Raw genomic sequence first — 26,736 nt, forward strand, 5'->3', positions numbered from 1 at the left:
GTGGAATTCTCTGACTTGTGAACGTCAATAACTACCGCCGCGGAAATGGTCCGATTCTTGGTAAGTACCAAACGCAGAAACAGAACTGTTCTTCTCTGCCAGCACACAGACTCCAAAAGTATTCCTTTCCTACATCTTCATCTATATCTACGACCTCTACAAGCCGTCGTAAGGTGCCTGGAGCAGGGTATCTTTTACCACTGCTAGCAATTTCCTTGTCTCTCGCAAACGGAGCGACAGACAGCTTCCGTTCCTTCTTGTCTTCGCTGTCCTTACGTGAGATGTACGTTGTGGACAGTAGAATCGTTCTCCAGGCAGCTGTAAACAGCGTTCTTAAAATTCTATTTATAGTGTTCCGTGAGAAGAGCGTCGTCTTCTCTCCACGGATTCCCATTTGAGTTCACGAAACACCTACGTAATACTCGCTATTTGATCATAACGTAACGGTAAAGATCTAGCGGAACGCCACTGAATTCCTTCAATATCTTCCTTTAATCCGACCTGGTGGAATCCCAAACAATCGGACAGTACTCAAGAATGGGTCGCACTAATGTCCTATAAGCGGTTTCCTTTGCAGATAAACGACACCCCCTTAAGATTCTCCAAAAAGGTCGATCATTTCTGACACCTACGACCGTTCTTACGTGGTCTTCCATTTCATATCGCTTTGTAACATTACGTCTACTTGCTTAATCGTCGTGATTGTGTGAAGCAGCACATTACTAACGCTGTAGTATAATGTCATGGGATTTTCCTGCTCATCTGCCTTAACTTTCATTTTCAAATATTTAGTGCAACTGCCATTCATCACGCCAACTACAAGTTTATACGATATTGCAGCACCTTTGTTAGAATTATAATGCTAAGTTCCTTTGGATACTCGTCCATGCATGTATGTCCAAAGGAACTTGGCATCGTAATTCAGAATAACACAGGCACTGCAATACCGAAACAGGGCAAGCGAGTTTCGAATAAAATGTCTCACCTGGTCGGGAACAATAATGGATGTAGAAGTGCTGGCAGCAGACGCATGGTTGACGACATATGGAAATCTGGATCTGGCCCTGAGCCGCACATGGATAGCCAAATGGTAAGGCGACCACTCGCGGTAAGTCGGAAATCCGGGGTCGAGCCCCGGCCAGGCACAAATATTCACTGTCGTCATTCAGTCCTACCGCTGATGGTTGTCCATTTTCGCAATTTCGAATAGATTTAACGTAATCAGAATATCTGTCTAAGTCATCTTGTTTTTTCCTAGAATCAGTAAATGACGACTCATTCCCACACACCACATATCATCAGGAAACTGCCGCAGATTGCTACCCAGCTAGTCCTTCAGATCATTTACATAAGTTGAGAATAACAGGGGCCCTACTATATTTCTTTGAGTCACCTCTGACGTTACTCTTGTCTCTAGTCTACACTGGCTGTCGAGTACAACATACTGAGTTTTATTACGTGAGAAGTCTTCAAGTTACGTACTGGGAACCTATTTCCTACGCTGGTACCTTCATTAAGTCTGTAGTGGATTAACTTCTCTGTGGTACGTCTTTCTTACACCACTGAAGAACCATATACAAGCACTTTCTTCGTATTCACATCTCAAACGTTTAAGTTCTTCAGTGACCTCGGAGTGATCAACAATGGACTGGTAGTAAACTACAGGAGTTCCAGTAAAATTTCCTTCACGAGAATGTTTACATATTATCTTAAATTTCATTGTACCTAAAATTTAAAGATAATTTTTAATCATTCTCAGATAAACCACTCATTAATCAACTAAACATTCAAGAACTAAACACGGAAATCAAGCTGAATGGCGTACAAGATAATTCTCAGTCTTTTAAAGGTTTTATCAATTCTTTGAAATTTATTTAAGTTCATTTATTTATTTGTTTATTTTCCCCGTCAACATCAAGCCAAAAGCTCTCTCTTTCTCTCTCTCTCTCCTCCCTTCAACTAAATCTAAGAAGATATCCTATACAAATATCCCTACCATAAAACTGAAATATAATGGAAATTATTAGATATCACAAACGGTAAAAGTATTAACAATCAGAAAAATATTGTATTGGTATTAATCTTTAGAAATGGAACGGTTAATACAACAATAATCGCCGGCCCCTGTGGCCGAACGGTTCTAGGCGCTTCAATCCGGAACCGCGCGACTGCTACGGTCGCAGGTTCGAATCCTGCCTCAAGCATGGATGTGTGTGTTGCCCTTAGGTTAATTAGGTTTAAGTAGTTCTAAGTTGTAGGGGACTGACGACCTCAGATTTTAAAGTCCCATAGTGCTCAGAGCCATTTGAACAACAATAATCATAATAAAAGTATACATGAAACCTGAGCTATATTTGACAGGAAAGAACATATTTAAATTGTGACAGTAACGAACTGAAGGGGAGAGAATTTTATGCGAGCTATGGAAAAATTTCGTCGTGATAGGAAGGATTAAAAAGTTAGTATCGCTTTATTTGGAAGAAAATGACAGAGGCTAGCATGGGTAAGGGAGATTGGAGGAAAAAGTACTCTTATGATACACAACTGACTCCGTTGACCGTTGAGGTTAAAGCAACTAAGTTTCCTGGAATATAGCTGTAAGCATTTCTGTTTTTATTAGGTGTAAGATGAGGAGCAGAAGTCGATGTCTTTCCCCATGTCCTAAGAAATTCGTCAAATACTGGCTACGAGAGTTCTCTGTTGATTGCTCACTTCCTTACGACAACTTACTTGTTCAGCATGTTTTAAAATTAGTTTGCGCTTCTTCGAAACTGCTTCTCAGCTCGTGAAATGTCATTCCGTTCTGATATACGTTAAATTGGAGTGCCGGCTAGATGGCCCATGAGTTTTCATTACTTCCACTTTACAGAAAACCTGAACACAGAAGGTCATTCGACATGTAGTTTCAATTAAATTTAATTGGCTTTCAATATTCAACTGATATACTGTATCGATATATTACTTGATTGTTCCACAACAAAAGGATGTTGCAGTCGGAGCTAATAAACGGACATAACATCATTATTAACAGAAATGCCCATGAACAATGCCTCACCACCTCCCTCAAAGAAATGCGACGCAGAGCTTTTGATTTTAATTCAGTAAGTCAGAATATAAGTAAACGCTCTGACAGTTGGTATAGGTACGCTGTCTGCCCTTGAGCCACATCCTGATAACGAAAATTCCAATCATTCCGAGCACTGGCTATCCTCGTGGTATCGAAAGAAATGAGACGCAAATTGTCTGGTCGTGACAGAGTTAGGAAAATTGACACTGAGACGACCGCTGGATAACTGAGGTGTTACAACTGTATTTGTGTAGTAACTAACTACTAGAGCATACGTTTGCTTTTAAGGACTTTCTGTTATAAGTGCAAAAAAAAAAAAAAAACTGTTGGAAGGCAGCACAATACAAGAAGAAATTGTTGCCGACGCCAAGAAAATTAATAATACGTAGAGTGTAACATTGCATTTGGGACATTTCTGAGTTTGGTGGACATACGCCAACGTTCTGTAGAATGGTAGGAGTTTTGATGTGGCTGCTTGAAAACTTGAAACGCATTTTGTTGGTACGAAGGATGCAGATATGTTTAGAATAGCGCCCAAAAGGCCGATGAAGATCTTGAGGATAAATACTGAGTGAAAATTTTCAGAATACTGAATTTCAAGCTGCTGAACGTTTATCGTCAACTTTATACATTACTGAAGGATGCAGATATGTTTAGAATAGCGCCCAAAAGGCCGATGAAGATCTTGAGGATAAATACTGAGTGAAAATTTTCAGAATACTGAATTTCAAGCTGCTGAACGTTTATCGTCAACTTTATACATTACTTTAAGAGAATTAAGACAGAATGTAACAGTTATATGGAAAACAGATATCTGATGCTATGACAGAATGGTCAAATACTTTGTTACCTCCATCTGTAGAATGCCAAATGATAATGAATAATGATGACACCTAATGTGTAATAATTCACTGGCCTGTCATCGTTACATCTCACTAGAAGTCAGCTAATGACGCAGAAGGAAGTCAAGTTCCTTCCAGTTAGGACTTACGAAGCGAAGGTCACTTACGCCACGGATGTAGCTCTTAACGCTCCCGTTCTAACTGCGATTACTGGTGCTAAAAATCGAAGGTTCACTGCAGCACTGTGCATCACCAGCTCAAAGCGAATAACGCTTGAGAGTGTGACGATGTAGCTCTTGTGCGTCAGTCAACTTAGCAAAATATTTAAAAATGAACAGTCGAGATCGCAATAATATTTATTAACAGGTTTAGTTGTATCTGCAAGCCACCTTCAGAACGTTTTCTGCCCCCTATGGCTGGTGCTGGAGGCTGCTCGAGTATTTCGTGATACCACATATCACGAAAAATCCGAGGAGCCTCCATCAACAGCCATAGGGGGCCAAAAACGTTCTGAAGGTGGCTTGTAGATACAACTAAACCTGTTAATAGAGAAATATTATTGGCATCTTGATTTTCGTTTTCCAAATATAGAATCAGGTCGCTGCTCTCCATAGACTATGTTGTCAAAATGTATGAACTTAGCAACAGCTGACGGACGAATAGGATTATTCTCAACTTTTCTAAGCCTTTGAATTCTGAACTATGTTATTCTGTAAACTAACTGTCACTTAATGTTGGGTAGGCAGAAGTCTGGCCACTATTATTTCCTTTAAGGATCACACCGAAATGACGATGCAACTTCATATAATAAACTGCTTTTCGCCCTTGTTTACTACGCTCACGGACTGTGGTGTCCCAATGAACTTTCATCTAGATCGGAATTTATATCACCGTCCCCCCATACTGATTGATTCCCTCACGCAGACATCGCCGCCCATACCACTGTTAAGTATTTCGGCGTCTGATCCGTCAGACGGGACCAGTTTTGTATGGTCTGATGCTTTAGTGCCAATCTTTCTGATGTGCTGTTTCTTCTCTCTAGCTAGTACACAGTTTCAGTCACCTCGATTGCGACCTGGCCGCTGTCGAATTATGTCCCCTTTCCTTTTCTTATGGGAGACATAGTTATTACCGGATTCGCTTGCTGTATTCGACTATTCTATGTGTAACCTTACAGCTTAAAATATAATGGGTACATACATAATGGAGATACCAAATTAACAGAGGAAAGAGAAGACTCCTGAGAGACTGACGCTTTAGCAGCTAAAAAAAATGCTCATTGTTGTATGATTACAAGAAGACACGTTACTGTAAGGTTACATAATTGCTAAAGAATACTGGAAGCAATCACATCCACTAAATATCTAAGAGTATGTTTACGGAGTGATTTAAAGTAGAACAGTCATAGAAAACTATTCTCAGACAAGGCAGATGCCACACGGAGGTTCATTGGAAGAATCCTCAGGAGGGCTAGCCCACCATCAAAAGAAGTTGCTTACAAGGCCCTTGTTCGACTAATACTTGAACACTGCTCTTCAGTGTGAGACGTATACATTACTCAAACAAATAGTACATTGTGTGCGATAAGGGGATGAATTAGCCGAGTTGCATAATTAGCACGGGGGATCCTCTTGATATAGAACCTCATTTTGGGAGAAGTAGATGGAACGAACTGTTAGCCTACGAAGCACATGCACTGATGCATCGACTGAATGTAAATTGAGTTGAGGGGGGCAGACGAAGAGTGTTATGCAATGATTATGATGATAAATATTCCACCTGTTGTTCTTCCTCTACACCTCGACAAAGACTGTTCTTTTTGCAAAGGCTGAAGCTACCAATTGAAGGACGTCAGTTAGTTTAAATCGTGTGTACACAGATAGAGGTCGTAGTTTCTCTACATGTGACCCATACCCACAGACGCACCACTGTAGGCTAAGATATGAAATTTTTGTATTTCCTTCCCCTCTTTGATATTCCGAGGTTGGAGTTCGTTATTGTTGGGAGGAGGTGTTGGGGGGAAGAATGGAGGACGTTTGTGTTACTTGATGCAACCTGCGGATCCCATAGGCAGGAATGGCCGTCCACTACATGGTCAGTATGTGGTCCGCTTACCAATTAGACCGGAATATTGTTATACGATCTGACGGTTTTGCCTCAGATCTGTTTGGCCTCTTGTTTTCATTATCAACTATGGATTTTGTGGTTGTTGGTAAAGCCATTTTAAGAGAACCATTATTGATCTTTGTTTTTGTCTACCGAGCGTTTCGCTGCCACCATCGTCCCTGGTGTACATGTACTTCGTGGTTTAACCAGTAGAGAAGGTATACAGTTACATTTGCAGGTGCTGGTTGGCGTGCTCCTATCAAATATGAATGTCTGGGTGTCAACACTAGTCTTTGAAACAATCTGGATAGCAGCTAATTCAGAGTTTCAAATGCGTTACATCTCACGGATTTTCTCCTCGCTGCTCAGACAAATTACAGATGTAAAGAAAGATAGCAGTCAATCGCAGACCTCCCAATTTATTGCAGATCTAGATTTCGACGAAAAAGCAGTCATCGTCGGTCCATTACCTCTAGAGTCATACTGGAATAACTATGGTAATTCACCGATTAATACTGTGTTACAGTCTAAATCTACATCTGCAATAAGTTACGAATTCTGCGACTGATTTCTGTCCTTTACATATGAATATTAAACAGTGGCTGTGCGCCATCGGTATCCAATGGATTCTAATTTAGGAAGGCAAATTTTTTTACAGTGAAAGTCAAAACTAGAGATGACGTGGTCTCGAGATCACTATTGGCTCTCTTAATTCGTTACTTCGGTGACTCTCTCGCTTTTCCGTTCCTGTTCTAGTTTTTGGCATTGATTTTAATTTTATCCCAGTTGCTTACAACTACTACGGTAAATCGTCATTTATGACGCAGACTACTCTAAGTGTTTTGGCGTTTAACGCTTACGTACTTTGATGCACATCATTGCTTCGAACTAAAGTAGTTTTTATCCATGTCGCAAGGCGACAGTTTTTCAAACGTACCTCACACAAGCCTAATAACAACAGCGAGAAATCTCTACAGTGTTCGCTTCTCAGTAACAGGTCATATTTGTGTGTTGCCGGCTGACACCTCATCTTCGTAACTATGACAGCACAGGCAGACATAGAACCAACTAGTTCCCGAATCACAACACTTCTTGCAACAAATGATACAACAAATGGTAAACAGAAACCATTGTTGTGGTAATGAATAAGAGCTTTACCACGCTATGTATCTACATTCTAGAAATTTCTATGCTACATAGTCTTTCAGGCTACATTCCTAGCTCTTCATTTCTACCTCCATGAGGGAAATGCTCATTAAGCTGTTAATAATAGCCGAGTGTTTGAAACTGCTCGCGTGTAACAAAGCAGCTCTGGAGCAAACACAGAAATCAGAACTGTCATATCGTGTACAATGCATCGAATACGACCTGCAGTGACGAACCATTTACCAACCGACCACGTAATCGCACTATTGTCTGCAGGATACATTCAAGGGGACATTTTGAAAGGTAGGCAAGCAGATCCACTGCACTCAAAGATATCTATAAGCTAGATAACACGACCTACCTTGTAAAATTTGCCTACATGGAATTCGCCTACAGTATGTCATTTAGTTAACTCCTAATTTCGTAATCACGAGAGCGCAACGGAGCAACAGAAATTACGGCTAGAGGTAACTCCGTATGTGCTGATATGATGTGTGAAATAAGTACTATATGGTAAACTACTAAATTTGTAACATTCATGCCGGATACCCATACTGCTAACTCCCTAATTGCAAAAGCGTGGGGGAATAAGGAAAATTATGAAGAGAGTTTAGGTCTTTATCTATATACATTAAGACATGTTGATATCTATACTATTACAGATTATGTAATTATGTTCTTTCGGTCTTATGTTTCCTCTTAATTTCCTACATTGCTTCAGTTTAAAGTACCCTGACTCTTTCACGACAGTGCTACCAAATATAAATAGATTGCTCAAAAACGCTAGAAAAAAACATTTATCTGAATTATTTGATATTGCGATATAGTTCGTGATATAACCTTACTACGTGGCCAAAATTGGAATACAAAAACATTTAACATGGATATACATCAGTCTGAGAGTGATTGTTTCCTGTCTTCGTGTATGCTGGCCTATCCTTATCGTCAGGAATATATGTGTTATTGTGGCGTCCTCACTTTAATCCACTGCTGTGGCTGACTGTGTTTACGCTACCACCGTTCAAAAACGTATGAAGGACGCTTACGACGCATTGTTTAATTTGATTAACGTCACTTGGCAGTAGAAGGAAGACAGTAGTCAAAACGAAGTTCAGTTCAGTATTCCTATCGATGTGCTAGTAATGGCAGATGGTGGTTTTATCACGCTTGACACCGCTGTACACCCAGAAGGTTTTTGTAGAAGTGGACTCCGGTAACGAGAACCTAAGATCTTATGTCGTAAGTGTTCTTCATAAGTCTGTAAATTGTGGACATCTAAAATCCAGATAGCGACAGCAATGAGTAGAAGTAAATACGACACCAGAAGGTGACCAGACTAGGCCAAAACACTACAAGTTCACAATCGATGTGTAGCCATGTCAGATGCTTCAGTTCATTATGAATTAATTTACCTTGATCGCAATATAAATAAGCAGTTCAATTCCAGTGCACCGTTACTGGTTACATCTCGCAATGCGAGGACGCCAGCTGCATTGGGAACTATGATCTAAATAAATATGGTTGATGAGCAACTGCACGAGTTACCAGACTGCTTCTTTACATTTCGACCAAGAAAACTTTAAAGACTGTATGTCTCCTTACCTAACCATGTCTTGTCTTAAAAACATTTTTGTGTTGTCATTTTATGGCGGATGATAAAGATGTAACTCGAAAGAAGTGTGTGTGTGTGTGTGTGTGTGTGTGTGTGTGTCAATATCACACATCTTCTACATCGATTTCAATCAAACATTCAAACGTACTACACACATACCTTGCTGTCAGGCAATCATCGTGTTGGTAACCTGTCATGGTTCACTACATGTTATGTCACAAGCAATGAGATGCATGAAAGGCTACTGCATCATGCTTGACGATTTAACTTACTATTTCCTTGCAACTAACTCTATCCTCAACGTACTTCGCTAACAGCATCCATATATGCTGCTTAATGTACCTACACAAATACATTATCATGCGAAACTCTGTTCAAGAAATATGGCATCACAAACGCTGAGATTCGTGAAAAAATATCGCATCATGCATGAATTTTTAATATGTTTATTCATTGCAACCAAGACACTCCTGCAGTCGAGTGAAATTTGGGAAATGCCTGCACGTGGAAGCGCCTTTTACAGCTTTCAGATGCGATGCTCAGTCGGCTGTAGGCGGAAACAATAGCCGTCTACGGAGCTATGAACAGGCGTTGCCATAGAGACGTTTACAAAGTCGCGTTGTAGATACGGGAAGCAGCTTGCGCCCAGCGTACGAAAGCTGACCAGGACCATGTTTATTAACTTACATACTATGCTTACAAATCTGGGTAATTTCCAAGAATGTTTGCCTATCGAAGCTGCAGGCTCCAATGGGTAGATATCGAATATGCGATTCTAAATCGATTACGCGACTGTGGTGGCGAGCGCTATGAGAGTGTTTATAGTGATTATTACAGCAACGACAAAAGAAGAGTTGTAACTACAAAGGAAACTACTTATCTCACTCATCGTTGACGTTGTCGTCATGGGAAACTCCGTTAGATGTGTATGCTACGGAAAGCATTCCCTATTTGCCGTAACCTGTGTAGACTCTGCCAATGTCATGCCAAAATATGAGTGGAATGTCACATTTCCAACAAAAATTCAAACAATTTTCTACATTGCATAACCATGGAATTAGATTCTTCCACTTGTCGCAATCGGCTTAAGAAACGTCTGCAATACCAGACATCCCACTCACTACCGTCAGAAATCGTTTGGGTTTCCCTAGCATCTCACAAATAATTTATCATAGCACCCGCCATCACAGTTGCGTGATCGATGTAGAATCGCAGGTTCGGTATCTATCGTTTGGAGCCCGCGGCTTCGATAGGCAAACATTCTTGGAATTTACCCACATCTGTATTTTTTTGTATGCATGTTTCACAATTTATAAAGTTTTTACCGTTAGAGGGAAATGAAATTTTTTCGATACATCACTATAAACACAGTTTATTTTTTGTTTACGTTTCTATTAGAAAATTTGCAAAATACCGGGCCATTCCTGGTTTCTCATCTATTGTTTCATAAAAACATTTTTTTTAAATACAGCTTTTCCTATGTCACTATGGATGACGTTAATTCATTCTGTTTCTGTGTCAATCACGTGCGGGACTAATGAGGGAAGGCAACAGAAAATAAACAAAATTAACAGAGAATTGCGACTGGTAGTGGTCTTTGAATAACCAATGTACTTCCGTTCACATACCATTCAACCATTTGTGGAAGTGAAAATGTAAACTTCTAATATTTTCAATTATCAAATTCCACTAGATTGCTTACTGTGCTAGAGAATGAGGGCGTCCTTACTTCATTCACTGTGCCGTACTGGCTGAGAACATGTGGATGTGAAAAGTGCCACCTGTAACACTTAGTTTTACGACTCACGACGGATTCATCACTGTGCCTGACAGGTTGCAGCTATGGTTCTGGTGGCGGTGTGCTCGGCGCTGCCCCAGGAACCGCCCCCACCCCCGCCCCCGGCTGGAGCGGGTCCCGTACCTCCAGGAGGCCCGGCGCCGCCTCCACCTCCACCGCCCCCTGCCCCTCCAGCGGGACCCGCTGGAGCGGCGGCGCCTGCCCAGGGAGCCGGCGAGGAGGCCTCCATCACTTCCAGCAACTCCGTGATTAACTCCGACGGCAGCTTCAACTACAGGTGAGTGGCAGCTGTATACGTGATACTTCCTGGCCAGGCGCAGCGATGAAAAGAAGGGAAATGGTTCAGCGTTCTATGGCCCGTCGTCATCGTGGTTGCGAGAGAAAATGCAGATTGCAGATGAAGATCGCTCTGATTGTTTAAGAGATTTCGGGAACCACATTAAACCTAAAGCACTGGGTCCTGACCGTGCTTCTACGCTGATTAACACTATCTGGACACCTCTGCGTGATGAGAAATTTACCACTGGATGTCACGTGATGCGGACATACTAGTATAAAATAAGGTGAAGGGGGGGTGTTATGTTGTGTTGTCTCTAGAGAAGCAGTAACAACAGAAATCATCGTTCACAAGAGCTAAGTGAATTCGAACATGAATTAATGGTGGGATGTCACTTGCATAACGATTCTAATGCTGCCAGACTGTTACTGAAGTGAATGGTGAAGTGGAAATGCGGTGGCACAACGAGTGCTAAACCAAAGACCAGGCAAAGCCTCACGTACTGACGGGCAGGCACTGTTGAGTGCTGCGGTAGATGGCTGTACAAAATCGCATGGTATCAGCAGAACGAATCACTCAGTAACAGTCCAGATACAACAGTGTGTGTGCGTAAGTAGTTAAAAGGAACGGGTACAGTGGTCGAGCAGCTGGTCGTAAGCCACACATTTCCGTAGAGTGTGCTAAACTATCTTCAGGGGTTGTAAAGTGCGACTCCACGGGACAGTAGATGGCAGAAGTAATAGATTTGGTGTGATGAATTACGCTATATCTTGTGGCATTATGTTGGAAGCATTTGGATATGCCGGAAGCCTGGAGGACGTTACCTGACATCACGTGTAGTGCCAGTGGGGAACGAGGGTATTTTTGGTTCTTAGGATAAGGTTCTCTTATGAGTTCATGAAAATGCTAAACGCCAAAGACTAATAACGTATTTCAAAGCGTTGCGCATTGCGTGCAGTTCGGACACGATGCCGCTCGGAGAGGCCGCGCGGTTTGAGGCGACATGTCACGGACTGCGCGGCCCCTACCGTCGGAGGTTCGAGTCCTCCCTTGGGCATAGATGTCTGTGTTGTACTTAGCTTAAATTAGTTTAACTAGTGTGTAAGTCTAGGGGCCGATCACCACAGCAGTTAGGTCCCTTAGGTATTCACACACATTTGAACATTTTCGGACACGATGATTGCAGCTGCATGACGATGCCATCTGTCATCAAGCAGCATCTGTGATGGAATGGTTTGTGAACAGTATCATTCTTTAAATTAACTGGCTCGCCCACAGTCCCGATCTGAACCCAACGGAACACATTCTGCATGAGACAGAAAGTCGATTTCGCTGCAGATCTCAGCGTCATTATCCTTTCTGGTTTCCACTTTTGAGGAAGAATGGGTTACCGCCCCTCCATGGACATTTCGAACGCCTTACTGACAGTATCCAAGCAGAGTTCAAGCGCTCATGAAGGCGAAGGGTGGGCACAAGTAGGTGTCAGATACTGTATAAGTCCAGAGTTCTAACTACATCGTTGCTTATGTTATACTCGAATTTACCTCTTAGGTAATAATTCAAGATGATGCTCTGGTTCACTTATTTGCAAAATCTACCTCCTAAATTCTAAATTTTAATAACAAATGGCACAGTGTAAAATAACGGTGGTTTCAAGATTTATATATTTTTTTTGGGATATAAAACGTGTACATATGTAGCCGCATGTACCTAACAGTAAGACATGTGACACACGTACCTGACGATAAGATGTCTGAGTATAATTATGTTTAACACTCACATTCTCAAACTAAGAGTTTCAAAGTCTTGTATGGGCGACCACATTTCTCTAAAACAATTTATACAAAATCTCAAAACGAACACTTCAAAACATGCAAGAAAAGCATTCGTAAATTAAGCATGGGAAAATACAGTTTTATGTAAAATCAGTGGGACAAACTTTAAAATTTATTAATTAGTTACTACAATGAGAAATGAAGAGATAATATTTGAAAAAAGGAACACGATATCAACAAAGATCGCAATGGAGTGATTACCAAATCTCGGATGGTATCTATGGACTCGTGCGTACCGAGTACTGCCGAATGTATGCAGTTAAATATTGTCAAATTCCAGAACTCCTTAACACTAAATACATTGTGACAAAGTATTCTGTAACGGTGGCATTAGAAACGAGGTATTAAGAACACAGTGTCAGAGTGTCAACAAATTGAGTAAGTTAGTGTCAACGATTGACTTCTATAGGACTGTTGTACGAAAGTAATCTAATGACTGAGTGTATAATAACCACAATGTTTAATTGACACTACAATAGTGAAGCCACAGGTACAGTACATAAAATGTTTTCTTTAAAAAGGGGGGTTGCATTACCGGTTTCAACGAACTAAGTCGTCGTTTCCAAATGTAAAACATCACTTGGAGAATATATAATGCGAATTATGACCATACATCTGACAACACTCACGAGAAATAATGAGACTAGACAAACGAGACAATGGTGGCACAAGCAAGTCACTACAAGTTATGCCTATGTTTGCCCAAACGTTCATTCCATGTCCCAATGTAGAATAGATAAAAACTACACCAGGGTGCAAACTGGGAAGAATTGTAGCAATGTGCCTGCTGTGACACAACGGTCGTTCTAAGTGGTAAGTGATAATAAGTATGAGATTCTCCACATATTCTAGAAGGAAGGAAACATGTCGGATGCAATGTCTAGAAGGAAACACAAGAGGACGAAACATGTTATTAAGAAATCCGCAAATAACTTCCATGGAACTACAGGGAGCCGTGAAGGGCAAAGGCTGCAGGAGGAGATAGCAAATGGAGTACATTTAAAACATAACTCAAAATGTTTGGTATATGTACTCGTAGTAGTCTGGGACAGATAAATTGACACATCTGAGAAAATCTTGGGGGCCAGTTTAAAACTGTCCGACGAGTAAGAGAGGAAAAACAGATTATAAGAATAGTCTAACAGTGAACTGCAACTTTAAAAAACTTGTAATAAAATAGTAAAGCGCCGTGGAAGTGTGGAATGGCTCTGAGCACTATGGGACTTAACATCTATGGTCATCAGTCCCCTAGAACTTAGAACTACTTAAACCTAACTAACCTAAGGACAGCACACAACACCCAGTCATCACGAGGCAGAGAAAATTCCTGACCCCGCCGGGAATCGAACCCGGGAACCCGGGCGTGGGAAGCGAGTACGCTACCGCACGACCACGAGCTGCGGACCAAACGCGCCGTGGAAGTGTCTTCTGTGTAGTTTATCTATGGTGTTCTAAATTACTTACAGAAGAAATCTTGGGTGTTACGTTTAAACAGACCACGGGATATAGTTTGCTCTTTCTATGCCTAATTAGAACTCAGACATCGGCATAAATTACTTCACGCTCAACAGTGCCTCAGTCTGTAATCTATGGTCCGAAAGCTTTTTGATTCAGCACGAATTAAATTAGTCAGTAAATAGATGTCTGTGTTGAGACGTCGTTCATACAAACCGAATTGTGGTACAAAATAAAATGCCATATACACACGACCACTGAAAAGTATACGCTGGGTTTAATAACTCAAACAAGATCTAGAGTGAGCACTGATAAATTCCTCGCAAGTTTTACACCGAAAGTTGTATGGAAAAGAAAAATCCGGCAGAAGGGAAATGAAGACAGAGAATGAAACTGCAAAGAAAACAAGAATAAAATGGACTGAAGAAAGGTAATTGAAGGTGGACAAAAAAGTGTTAGCTCCTTTAAAACCCGGAAAAGTGTATCAGTAAGCCTTGAGCATTGCAATAGGATTTTATTTTACCTAACTGCAGACTAACAAATTAGATGATAGACAAATTTATTACTTAATGTGTAGTGTATTAGGTTCCTGGAAATGCTTTACAACATATATATGATTACCAAACGAACATAAGTTGTACCGAGTAGATATGAATCGGAATAAAGAGAGGAAATTATTAAATCGTTGTTTACGTTGTTGACAATGAATCATCAACATCGAAATTAAGAAAATGATTTCCTGGTGCCACAGAAATGCTCATGAGTAAAATGAAATGAAATAAAATACAGTTAAAAATTATTACCGATACTTCATTACTCTAAAAATATTTATTGGCAAAGTAGTTACTGTATTCAGCCTATTCTTTCATTCCTTCTTCAAACTGATTTCTGTGCTATACTTGCTCATCGTACAGAGAAGGTGCAACAGCTCCACGACGGTTGCTGCGGAGGAAGCTGGAACTATCTGAGGATGCGCGCAAGCTCGTTGTGGCAAGAGGTTACGTGTACCACCATCAGGTGGCAGCTGTAGCTTGTGCAGGCAAGGGCCCTCGACTAATACATCGGGACCGACAGCAAAATATAGGCAACCTGAATGCATTGCAATAGTAAAGTGTCTTTCCTTTAGTTTCGTGACTTTCTGCAGATATGACTGAAACGTGTGGTTTCTTGTTGTTTGAGGGTTGCTGAAGAGCCCGAAGGACTTGCAACGCTAACATCAGTACCCGAGTTTGCTTGTCCAAACAAATTCAGTTCAGCTAATTTTAAAGATTTGTAAGAGGTTCCTTATTTCTGTTGTGTACGTATGCTAAAATCTGTAGTTTTGTTACACTCACTCACATCGTCCCTCCTTAATAAAAATTAACAAATTTTTATTGCATCGTATTGTGGTATACCATGTTACATGGAAACAAATGCCAATCACAGTCGTTACGAACTTATACAAACAAAGGGCACCTGCTTAGCTGAGTGATAACTTGATTGCTTACTGTGAACCGGGCACGGGTTCGATTCTCGGCCGGATTGCTGATTTCTCTCTGCTCGTGGACTGGGTGTTGTATTATCCTCATTATCGACACGCAAGGCGCTCGTTGTGTTGTCACCTGAAATAAGACTTGCAACTTGGCGGCCGACCGTCCCCGGATAGGACCTCCCCGGCCATCTATACCATACCATCATTTCATTTCATGTCTCAAATAAGACAAGATGACAAGTTCATTACGTAATGAACGATTTGTATCTTGGCACTGCTACAACTACAGCTTCAAGTTGTTACAGTTAGTGTTACAAATTAAAGCGCCACAAAGCAGCTTTTAAACACAATACGATGAATATTAATTTCCTGCATGATGAAAAGTATTTTCCAGCTTCAGCAGGATGAAGAATGTGCCGAAAGAAAACACTATATTGAGAAAGAATAAAACTACAGTGTTTGAAGCCATCAATGCATTATGATGATTGCATAATCATGTGTTACCGATGCCGGCCTATTATGGCTTGTAGCGTGGATGACATCATATACTTACTGTATGTGCAAATATAGTCGCTTGCTAAGTTACTATTTAATTTACATTTTACTCAAATTTTGTTGCCTTAATAGCTTAGGACAAATATTCGCTGTGAAAAGGGAGAAGGAACGGAATCCGGACAACCTCTGCCGCTAATGCTGTCTAATCAATTAATTAACATGCCGATCATGTGAAGGCAATGGATAAAGTCCAAGAGAAACAAAGAACAAAACATAGGAAAATGTATTATAGCAGTAGAAACTGATATCCAAAAATGGCTCAAATTAGTCTCACTGTAAATCCTAGGTTCAAACGATATTACGTTCGTTTTACGAAGGCATCTCGTTCCTCGTGACATATGCTTCTGGTTTCAAAAAGGGATGTATGCCCTTATACAGGATTTACCAAGAGGATTGGTCAACATTCAGGGATATGACAGGAACGATAATTCGAAGCAAAAAACATAAAATGCATACCTTAAGAGCTATGAGCACTTGGCTATCTTTTCTACTATGATGGACGTCTCTTCTACTTAACAACTACTCATAGCTCTGAAGGAATTCATTGAAGAGACAGTTTATTCTTGTTCAGGACGATACCACATCCCCAAAAATATGGAAACAAAAGAGCAGCAGTAGAAGAAGTGAATGCCGGGCTTGTACACTGGCCCGGTCTCATTTATTTATTTTCTTTCTTTCTTTTTTTATTTAATCTGATGTGATAATGGCGATCGGTCCCTGTCTTACATCGGACAAGGGTTTCACAGATAGAGTACCTTTTTACATCATAGTGATGTACCTTTTTTTAATCATAGTGACCTAGGAGAGGAAACAGTTTTGATACGACAAATAGAATGAAATTAATTGAGTGTCTTAAGTGGAAATGTGAGTAAATAGTACTGACTATGAACTAATGAAGTAAATAGGGGCAGTATTTCAACTCGTGCTGCTGCTGCCGCTAATATTGATAACAGTAAAAATAATTTTTAGAAGAGAAAGACGAAGGATATCAATAACAACGACACTAATAATAGTTGTTGTCCTGAGACTGGTTTGATGCAGCTCCCCATGCTACTCTATCCTGTGCAAGCTTCTTCATCTCCCAGTACTTACTGCAACCTACATCCTTCTGAATCTGCCTAGTGTATTCATCTCTTGGTCTCCCTATACGATTTTTACCTTCCACGCTGCCCTCCAATGCCAAATTTGTGATTCCATGATGCCTCAGAACATGTCCTACCAACCGGTCCCTTCTTCTAGTCAAATTGTGCCACAAACTCGTCTTCTCCCCAATTCTTTTCAATACCTCCTCATTAGTTATGTGATCTACCCATCTAATCTTCAGCATTCCTCTGTAGCACCACATTTCGAAAGCTTCTATTCTCTTCTTGTCCAAACTATTTATCGTCCATGTTTCACTTCCATACATGGCTACACTCCATACAAATACTTTCATAAAAGACTTCCTGATACTTAAATCTATACCCGATGTTAACAAATTCCTCTTCTTCAGAAACGCTTTCCTTGCCATTGACAGTCTACATTTTATATCCTTTCTACTTCGACCATCATTAGTTATTTTGCTCCCCAAATAGCAAAACTTCTTTACTACTTTCAATGTCTCATTTCCTACTCGAAATCCCTCAGCATCACCTGACTTAATTCAACTACATTCCATTAACCTCGTTGTGCTTTTGTTGATGTTCATCTTATATTCTCCTTTCAAGACAATGTCAATTCCGTTCAACTGCTTTTCCAGGTCCGTTGCTGTCTCTGACGGAATTACAATGTCATCGGCGAACCTGAATGTTTAGGTGTACAAAATAGAAGTTTTCTGATACAGCAAGATCTGGGAAAAGAAAATTGAAGGAGACTGCACCAGCCAAAAATTCTGGCAAATGAGGAAGATCTTGTTGTGGAAAAACGGATGTACAAGCGCTTGCTGCCTTAGCAGATATATCATTAACTGTCTTTTTAAGATGGAGATGTTACTCGGTTCTCTAACATAAGGCGGGAGATTATTCCACGGTCGAGTTACTGAGAAGGGTTTCGTGAAAATGACTGAACGATGGAGTGGGCAGGAGGGATTTTGCTCTGATACGGAAAGGGTGTTTCTGCCATGTTGTTCAGACAAGGGACTAAAGGTTCCGGAGAGATACGGTGTACGTTGATACGACAGTAGAGAAGACAGAGGGTATGCAAATCTCTGCCCTTGTCTGGACGCAGGCAGGAGAGCTGTGCTTATGATGGTGAAATATGATGAAAGAATCGAACACCACAGATACAACGAAAACCAACATTCATAACCAGTACCAGGCGTCGTGAGCTTTCCTGAGAAAGGCCACTCGGCATAACATCGCTTAAATCAGTATTGTAAGTAGAAGTGTTATTACTGTTTTTTTTTCAGAGGGAGGAGCTTTTTTAAATTTTTGTGCTACATGGAGAGATTCTGGTGCCTTCTTGCACATTGCAGTTAACTGCTCAGAACAGTTTAGATTTTCATCTATTATTACTCCCACAATTTATAACCGTCTCATTTAGAGTTAAAAATGATAGGGATCTTCATACGTGATTCGAAAATATTTAAAAAATCATTATGGAAAGTGCTCATAATTCGAAGGGCAGGGCCGGCCAGAAATTCTGCACGCGTGTGGTGCTCTTGCACATGTGCAACTTCCCGGTCACAGCGTGCACGCCGCAGCCGTCAGCGTTCATGTAGTGCATGTTTCTACGTACCGATGTCGCTCCTCTGTTACACAAAGTGCGTTATCGACACCTCGTATGTATATCACAACCTGGGCTGTATCTCTAAGATCTGTTGCTTCTTCGAGCGCAACAGAGAAAGCAACAAAGTCTTTAGCCTTATTTATTAGCTGCCTGTGCAGATCGTAGGCCATAGCACTGATGCGTCTTGTCGCTGTTTGTTTGGATAGACTGATTTCTTGAAACCTGCTAACGTTCGTGGGAGACACAAGTTCTGCAGCACCAATCAGACACCCTTTCACAAACTCCCCTTCGGAAAATGGTTTCCCAGATTGTGCAATTCTTAATGCGATTTTAAAACTTGCTCGCAGTGAACATTTAGTGTTGTTGTCATCCTGGAAAATTGAAAACAGTACATTGTACAGCTTACACTAAAACAGACATAAATGTAACACAAGAAACTGAGAGTTCAGGAAGTATCAGTTACTTTGACGTACAGTGAAATCGAGTTGATGTGTCTCATCCATATTCTTAAGGACATTTAATTTTGCTTGCCGTTCTTCACTGTTGAGTACACTACACTCGTCTTTAAGATATGTATCGTAATGTCTTTCAATTGAAAACTTACGCTGGACGCCTATTATTCAGCGGCACAGCAAACAATTGTCACCAACGGCTACAAAAAAGAATTGCAGTTCCCAGTCATTTTTAAACGACTGAGAACATAGAGTTCCCGTCCTTTGCTTTTTCACAGTACTTGCCACTTCTCAGTACTTCTCTGTTAAGGTTACGGTCACCAGGGGTAAACGAGACTGGATATGTTGCGCTCTTGCTTGTACGACAGGTAAGTGGAGCCGCCGCCGTTCATTTAGGACACATGTGTAATAACAGATGTCGCTGTCGCTCGCTGTCGCACACGTGCGCACGTGTGCAGCACTTCCGCACGTCTGCACACTGTGCAGAGTTTGGCCGGCCCTATCGTAGTTTTTTTTTTGTTTTTTGTTTTTGTTTTTTGTGTGTGTAGTGTGGACTGAAGAGATCATCCTTGATGACTTATTCTTCTAGGATGGGATGTAAGGATAAAAGGAAAACTATTTATTACGCATTCAGTTAGGCTTGGGCACGCAATGGGTCCTTTAGCCTGCTGTCTTTGGTGATGTCTATCTCCTGGGGAGGGTGAAATGTGTCAAGGCTGTTATGTGTGACTGCTTCCTCGTGTTATGACAGATTGCCTATGGGGGGTGAAACGTTATTGACTTCGGTACGCGATACTTGTGCCATCTTGCAGGGTTTACCGTTCCTACCGATTGTAATTGTCGAACTTCGTCCCTAAGGGCATCGATCTTGTCAAAAACTCGTAGAGCCTTGTCATGGACCTTCTCTTGTATAGTGGTCTCGTGGAGTGCGGTGCGGACGTCGACGTTTCTTGTCCACCATAGAGCTCCTGTGATCCATCGATAGCAAATGTTTTGCAGCGCTTGGAGTTTGTTGTAGTTGGAGACGCACGTAGTTCCCCACGAGGTGGAGCCATACAAAATTGTGGGTTCCACCGTTGCCTTATACAATTGGAGTTTAGTCTTAGGGTTGAGATCCTTACTCTTCAGGAACGGAATCAACGACCTGGCCATCTTCTGGGCTGCCGTCTTCTTGTCGTCAAAATGCTGCGTAAAGAGTAGCCCTGTCCTAGGGTATGCAGCTTAGAGCCGATGTTTACTAGCGTTTGAGGGGTCGCTACTGTCGTATCCCTGAATATGTGGACGGTGCCTCCTAGCACTCCCTGGGTACAAAATATCATATTCCTATATAATAATCACTTCCTTGCACTTCGTTATTGTGGTAAAAAGTATGTCGTAAGTGTTGTCTTACATATTGTGATTACTGTGTCTTGGTACCAGCTCACCAGTTGGTCCACAGGAGTATTTATCCTTACTTGTGTTGTGTTCGAGTCAGAGATGCAGGAATCAAATGTTTTCTCCATTCTGTGCTGCCAGTTACGAGCTGAGCAACGGCATCAAGGCGGAGCAGTCGGGCTACCTGAAGCCCGGCAACTCGAGCTCTGGCCCGCAGGCGCGCCTGGGGGCGGAGGGCGGCGCCGACGAGGAGGGCTCCGGGGACGAGGTGCAGGTCGTCACCGGCTCCTTCTCCTACGTCGCGCCCGACGGCAAGACCATCAGCGTCAGGTGGGTCGCTGCCGCACGCCGCCACTCTCGCGTCACGCGACAGTGAGGGCTGCAGGGAAAGAAAAGATGGCAGTCATGCATTCAAAGTCTCCAACTAATGTAATTTTGTCTATATACCGGGTGGTTATAATTAATGTGCAGCTAGTCACAGAGGTCCAGAGAAGACAGCAATTATCGTGTCTCAGCAGAATTTGGTAAGTACTTTAAAGCGTTAATGTGAAACTGATTCATGCTAGAAATAAAAAAATAGTTGCAATTTTGGTCACCAGGTGTAAATCCGGCGCTGTGAATGCTAGAAATACTAATAGAAATGTTTCCATTTGTAACGGATTAGGACCGGGACGTGGGCGGAAAAAGTCAAACAGATGAGATAAACGTAATGTTGATTTTATTATCAACCGGTTCAGTCTGAGCAGCAGAGACGTTGACGAGATAATTTACACCGACCGATTTGCACCTGGTGGTGAAAACTTGAACTACTTTTTTTCCAGTGTGAATCGGTTCCCCATCAGCGCATTTGCATATCCATCATGTTTCCGTGTCCTACGGTAATTACAGCATACAGGCTACCTCTGTGATTAGCAGCACTTTTATTAAAACCACCCGGTACATACTGACAAATAATTTAGGCAAAATTATTTTGGTAGTAACCGTATATTTAGGCAAAGCTGTTGCCAAAGTTGGCTACGCCACACTCTTCAAAATTCAGAAAGTAGCACGGATAGAATACAGAGAGCGAAATGTTGTATAGTCGAGGGAAAGTTACAGTTTCCAACGGAGTAGCACAGGGTTTTAGCCTACCCCCTACGTTATTGTGTCTGTATATGGAGCAGTCTGCGAAGGGAACGAAGGAGAAATTTGATTCGGGAATTAATGTTCAGGGAAAAGAGATAATACCTTTGAAATTCGTCCGCAGCGTTGAAACTCCTTTACAGATGCAAAGAACTTGCAAAACAAGTCGAACGGAATAAACAGTGTCTTCTAGAGAGGTTATTAGATATATGTATCAGCAAAAGTGGTGTTTGTCCAAAAAAGTATGTGTCGGTGGTTGAAGCAGAGCGGATATAAAATGCAGCGTGACAATAGCGAGAAGAGAATTTCTGAAAAAGAAAAATTAGTTACGTCATATATAGTGTCAGAAGTATTTTGTGACTGTATTTTTCTGTAGTTTACCCTTCTAAAGGTGTGGAACGGTGGATACAAAAATAGAAAAGATTGTATTGAAATCTGCAAAATGCTGAAGGTTGTGTAAAACACATGTGGAACTAATACGTGTATCAGTTTACTGAATAATGTACGAGGGATGTTCGAAAAGTAAGTTCCGATCCGTCAAGAAATGGAAACCACTGTGAAAATCTAATAAAGCTTTGCACATGTCTGTTCGACAGTGTCTCTAGTATGCCTGTCGGTTACGCAACTTCTCTCTTTTCAGTTCTGAGCGCTTGGTGAGCACATAAAGATGCATAGAAAATATTGTCTCCCGCGAAGTATGAGGTCCTGGTGCGAGGTTTCGCCTGATGTTATGCAGCCCCCATTACAGAACTGTCATACGGTTCCTACTTCGTGAAAGTTCTCGGTCGCAATCTGCAGGGGCTATGAAAATGCTCCTGCACCGTTTTCGATGGGAAGTGTTTGATCACCCGCACTACAACCCGTAACTGGCTTCCTCTGTGTTTCACCTCTGCTCACATTAACTACTGGCTATGAAGACAGCATTTTCGCACAGACAAGGAGCTATAGACGAGAGTAGAGAATTGGAGTGGAAGCATAGGCGGCTGCCTTTTATGACGAGAGTCTTGGAAAGTTGGTACAGCGCTACGACAAAAGTCGGAGTGGTGACTGTGTAGAGCAGAGGCTGGAAGCTGTAGCTAAATGTTGCAGATGAAATATTTCTGATTTTCAACGTGGTTTCCATTCCGCGGTCAGTCGGAATTTATTTTCCGAATACCCGTAGTACTTATATATGTCATGGGTTGTTCATTTACCTAAATTGATTATTGTAATGTATCTTTAAGATGACATTGCTCTTTACTAAGGTACCCTTCGCCTCTATACCATTACCAGACAGCATTTCTCTAGCTCTCCTTCAATTGCGTATGTTTGACTTCTGTTGTTTTTGTGGTCTTCAGTCCTGAGACTGGTTTGATGCAGCTCTCCATGCTACTCTATCCTGTGCAAGCTTCTTCATCACCCAGTACCTGCTGCAACCTACATCCTTCTGAATCTGCTTGGTGTATTCATCTCTTGGTCTCCCTCTACGATTTTTACCCTCCACGCTGCCCTCCAATGCTAAATTGGTGATCCCTTGATGCCTCAGAACATGTCCTACCAATCGATCCCTTCTTCATCTATGCTGTATCATTTATTGTATGTGGTTTTTCCTTGTTGAACGAACACTGTTTGGCAGCAAATGGCTATAGCACCAGGTCTTGTCCCTTTCATTCCATTACCCATAACAACTCAGATAAACAAAACTACACAATCAATAGGCGGAACTCGAATATAAGCATACTTCTCCCGTATCTGATGGATATAGACGGGCATCATTTCAATACGGAAATAACACAAACTGTTCTTTTTCAAAAATGTGGACACACAAGGAAGGAAAGAAGGAAAAGCTGTATTTCTCACCAGCTGTTTACGATGTTAAGTGCATTGATCAATTGCCATTAAAACTCTGACCTCAGTGCAAACACAGTCGCACCTTCACTGGAAAACAAAAACATTATTCGAGAGATATGGTTGAGAATGTCAGTAGAATTCTCAGCTGCAAACGCTTAGGCCGTACTCTTCGCATTCCCATTATGTTTGGATAAATGCCGTTACTCATAAAATTAGGTGCTAAAATACGAGGGCTGTTCGAAAAAAAAGGTCCGATCGGTCGCGAAATGGAAACCACAGTGAAAATAAAAAACGTTGTATTTGCAACAGTTAGCCGCACCTACCAGTTACTACATCCATAGTAGCATTGTACCAACTTTCTAATACCCTCATCATACAAGGCAGTCGCCTGTACTTTCTGCCAATTTTCTACATTGACCTGCAGTCCGTTCTCTGTGCCACAATGTTGTCTGCATAGCCAGCGGTTGATGGGAGCAGAGATAAAAATCAGAGGGAGCAAAGTCCGACGTATATCGTGGGTGACCAAATGCTTCCCATCGAAACGCTACAGGAGCGTCCTCATTGCCCTTCAGTGCGCCGCCGATAACTGTCATGAAGAAGGAACTGCACGACTGTTGCTTTGTGTGGACTGCATGAAATCAGGCGAAATCTCTCACAGGCGGGAGACACTACTTTCTATACATCTTTACGTGCTCAGAGTGCGATCAGAACTGAAACGGGTGACGTGACGAGATCGATGGACATACTACGGACACTGTCCAACACAGATTTGCAAAGCTCCGTCGGAATGTCACTGCAGTTTCCATTCCCTCGTATCACAACAAAATATTTAATTCTACTTTGTTTACCATAGGTTAAAACAAATTATAATTTTTTTTACCAATCAACACCTGTATATCATTTTCTTTTAAATTCTTGAAATGTTATACCAACTGCGACACGGTCCCGTATATAAACTGTGATCCAATCCTGTCAAATGTTTTTTATTCCAGTCTTTGATCACAATATGAATGCTTTAGACGATGACCGGTTTCAGTCCTTAATGACCATCCTCAGATCTTTTTTTACACCACGTCCTAAAGTGATAAGGCCATAATGGCACCGCCAAAACATGCTGATTATATGTTTTGACGATGCCATTATGGCCTTATCACCTTAGGACGTGGTGTAAAAAAGATCTGAGGATGGTCATTACGGACTGAAACCGGTCATCGTCTAAAGAATTCATATTGCGATAAAAGACTGGAATAAAAAACATTTGAAATGTTATAGACATAAGGTCAGAATACCAGTTGTTGTCGTAGCCGCTGCCATTAAGTTCATGTTCACTATGTACTAACGTACCAGAACTTAAAAGACCGGTCGTGCGGTAGCGTTCTCGCTTCCCGCGCCCGGGAGCCCGGGTTCGATTCCCGGCGGGGTCAGGGATTTTCTCTGCCTCGTGATGACTGGTTGTTGTGTTCTGTCCTTAGGTTAGTTAGGTTTAAGTAGTTCTAAGTTCTAGGGGACTGATGACCATAGCTGTTGTCCCATAGTGCTCAGAGCCATTTTTTTGAAATTAAAAGACCTCAAATCCGGGCAGTATTCAGTATTCGGAAGCATTTGATTGACTTTTTCCACGAAAGAAAATACCAGACAACAAGTACTTGTAAGATGCTCTAATGCTACACCTTTCCACTAAGGGAGAAAGATACGTTGTGCACTATACGTTGTTGTCATGTAAGTGTGGCCAACGAGTAGTAAATACTATCTTGTGGTTCAAAAAAATGGTTCAAATGGCTCTGAGCACAATGGGACTTAACATCTCAGGTCATCAGTCCCCTAGAACTTAGAACTACTTAAACCTAACTAACCCAAGGACATCACACACATCCATGCCCGAGGCAGGATTCGAACCTGCGACCGTAGCGGTCGCGCGGTTCCAGACTGAAGCGCCTAGAACCGCTCGGCCACCAGCGGCAGGCACTATCTTGTGATATCAGTGAAAATAAGAAGGTTCACGTGACCACTTTCGACTCTCTACATATCCAGGGCCACAGAATATTTATAAGCTGATTCTGAACTACATCACATGTGTTTATATATCATAGTTTTCATTACGTTGTAAATGAAAGAGCGGTCTTGTCTTGCGATAGGTCATGTAGTTTTCGCGGCATTTAATGTACCCTACGTGACTTCTTACATGTGTCTGGTCACAGGTATACGGCTGACGAGTCTGGATACCACCCGATGGTCGACTACGGTGGTCAAGGCGGTCAGGCTGGTCAGGCCGGTCAGAGCGGCCAGCCTGCCCAGTAAAGGTGGACGTCGACTGGGTGACAACAGTTCGCTGTCGACGACTCGGTGCACAATTCTCGGAACAATCCTACGCCAGTTTCACAACCAGCTGTCTGGAGACCGCCCGCCTGCCTACTGCTTTCGCCGAGCTCGACAAGTATTGTGGTTCACTGCCATTTCAGTATTGTGATCGACTCACTGGTAACGTCAGTTCCTATACATCGAAGCTACTTACAACACTGAAAAAGGGGAATTCCTACTTTTAACTCCTACCGTGCAACGTACCACTTACTGTCGCGGTCATTGAGCTGGAGAGCTTAAGTTGTTCCAAAAAATGCGGTTTGGTCTCCTGTGACTGTTAATATTGTAATGCGAGTGGTCCTTATTCTACCTCTTTCCTCTTGTGCAACAACCAATAATTTATGAAACAGGACTTCCGGCAGTGCAGTGCTTCCTGCATTTCGAAACATACGCTCCTGGACTGTTTGATTTTCATTATTGTACCAGCCTACATTGTGGGCACTATGCTATGCAGTTTTACTTCCTTGAAAACTAGAGATCAAAGTCAATAAAGATCTCTATTCGATCACTAACCTCAGTTCATCCTCCTAATGTTTTATCTGTATATACTATTGATACTGTATGTTAGCATCAGATCCATTGGTTTTCACTAACATGTAATATACTTGCAGTTCTCTATTGATATGGAAAAGGAATGATGTGTGGATATTTTTTTTTGTAATTTTATTTTGTAACTTTATTATGGATGTGTGTAAGTATGTATGTATTTCCAAATAAATGACTTTTTGAT

The 26,736-nt window shown here is 41.6% G+C and overlaps 1 protein-coding gene across 1 annotated transcript; it reads left to right on the forward strand.

The window, feature by feature from the left end:
* On the forward strand, nucleotides 1-26,736 carry LOC126100534 (pupal cuticle protein 20-like). Its single transcript, XM_049911151.1, has 4 exons — nucleotides 1-60; nucleotides 10,607-10,848; nucleotides 20,838-21,026; nucleotides 25,847-26,736. The coding sequence occupies exons 1-4, from the start codon at nucleotides 46-48 to the stop codon at nucleotides 25,944-25,946; spliced, it is 546 nt and encodes a 181-aa protein (XP_049767108.1). The 5' UTR covers nucleotides 1-45; the 3' UTR covers nucleotides 25,947-26,736.

This window comes from Schistocerca cancellata, chromosome 9 (assembly GCF_023864275.1).
Source record: "Schistocerca cancellata isolate TAMUIC-IGC-003103 chromosome 9, iqSchCanc2.1, whole genome shotgun sequence".
NCBI lineage: Eukaryota > Metazoa > Arthropoda > Insecta > Orthoptera > Acrididae > Schistocerca > Schistocerca cancellata.